Source organism: Castanea sativa, chromosome 12 (genome assembly GCF_040712315.1).
Source record: "Castanea sativa cultivar Marrone di Chiusa Pesio chromosome 12, ASM4071231v1".
Lineage (NCBI taxonomy): Eukaryota > Viridiplantae > Streptophyta > Magnoliopsida > Fagales > Fagaceae > Castanea > Castanea sativa.
The window spans coordinates 22322949-22324757 of NC_134024.1; the positions used below are offsets into that span (position 1 = coordinate 22322949).

The following is a 1809-nucleotide window of genomic DNA, read 5'->3' on the forward strand; positions in this document are numbered from 1 at the left end:
CACAACTCTTAAATTTAGACTCCTAAGACAACATGAATACAACATCTCTCAAGGTATTTTAGGAACGCGAACAAAAAAAATAAAAACAAAAAACGGAATAAATTCATATCCAATTCACCTAAAATGGAAAGTGTACATTTAGGTAAAGAGTTTATTTCTTGGATTTGACAGGGTACATACTACCATAATATAGTTAATAATTACTGTGTTGGTCATTGCAGGAGTTTTCAATATTTTCAAGGATAAGAGAGGGAAATTCAAGGCATGCCTTTGTGAGGAAACCAAGGGTATACTATCGTTGTATGAAGCATCATTCCTTTTGACAGAAAGTGAGAATATGTTGGAGGAGTTGAGCTATAGTGACTTATGCCTTGGAGCTTCCACTGCATTGGAGAATAATAAAGTTTGGAAAAAGGCAGTTTATTGATATATATATATATATATATATATATATATATATATATATATATATATATATATGTAGAGAAGACATGAATCCTATCTTACTTAACCTTGTAGAAATGGATTTCAACATAGTGTAAGCAATCCACCAAGAAGATCTAAAATAAGTGTCAAGGTTAAAACAGCTTATTACCTTGTTTCAATCTTTATTATTCTCCAATGTAGTGGAAGCTCCAAGGCATAAGTCACCATAGCAAAAAGAGTCTTATCTTTATTCTGCTTGACATATTCTTGGAGGTGCTTGGTTGCGAAATTTCTCAATTCCTCCAACATATTCTCACTTTCTGTCAAAAGGAATGAAGCTTCATACAAGGATAGTATACCCTTGGTTTCCTCACAAAGGCATGCCTTGAATTTCCCTCTCTCATCCTTGAAAACATTGAAAACTCCTGCAATGACCACCGCAATAATTATTAACTATATTATGGTAGTATGTACACGGTCAAATTCAAGAAACACCTCTTTACCTATATGTACTCTTTCCATTTTAGGTGAATTGGAGATGAATTTATTCCGTTTAAATAGCCAGATGTTTTTTTTTTGTTTTTTTTTCTTCGTGTTTCTAAATTACCTTGAGAGATGTTATATCCATGTTGTCTTAGGAATCTAAATTTAAGAGTTTGTGGCATATAAATTGTCCTTCCTCCACGTATCACCACTTTGATCATTGTTGTATAGACCTTCCAATATTCTCTTTATCACTCCCTCGAAGTGATGAGATAATCCAAGTCTTTGCAAGATATCTATCAGCTCGAGTCGCTCTAAAGGGTCGACCACTTTGTGAAGCATCATCCTCACATGTTCCTTCAACACATTACTTTGTGCAATGCAAGTTTCTCCCTACATCGCAATTTTATCATTAGGGGCCAGTCAGTTTCCAAGTAATATATAGTCAGAAGCACTAGTAAAACGATATAGCAATTGAAAACAATAACAAAATGATACCACATATTTGTTTCTCAAGGACTGGATGTAATCATAGTCCCAAATGGAAGGTTAATTATTTGCTAATCGCCGAACAATAATGGAATTATTTGAAGTATTGTTGTCTGCCATGCCACTACTAGCTAGTTGGATGTTATACTAAATGAGACTGAGCTTTTAGATGGGGGAGGTGCTCATGTGAAATTGCAAGTAGGTTACATATATATATTATCCATTGAGGCAGAGTTATTGTGGTTTTTGTGATTGAATGGATTAATATTTGAAAAGACTAAGAGAAAAGAAAGAATGAGAGAGAATAAATAGAGAGATGAGAAAGAAAGTAATTTGTAAAACGATATTTGTATTACATAACTTGATTTTGTACATTGTCCTAATTACAAGTCTCAATGAAATATCTGTGAT

The 1809-nt window shown here is 33.3% G+C and overlaps 1 protein-coding gene across 1 annotated transcript; it reads right to left on the minus strand.

The window, feature by feature from the left end:
• Window positions 1-591: 591 nt before the first annotated feature.
• On the minus strand, window positions 592-1130 carry LOC142620371 (myrcene synthase, chloroplastic-like). Its single transcript, XM_075793747.1, has 2 exons — window positions 1034-1130; window positions 592-851 (listed from the first exon to the last, which is right to left on the minus strand). Exons 1-2 carry the CDS (start codon window positions 1128-1130, stop codon window positions 592-594), a joined length of 357 nt encoding a protein of 118 aa, XP_075649862.1.
• Window positions 1131-1809: the final 679 nt, after the last annotated feature.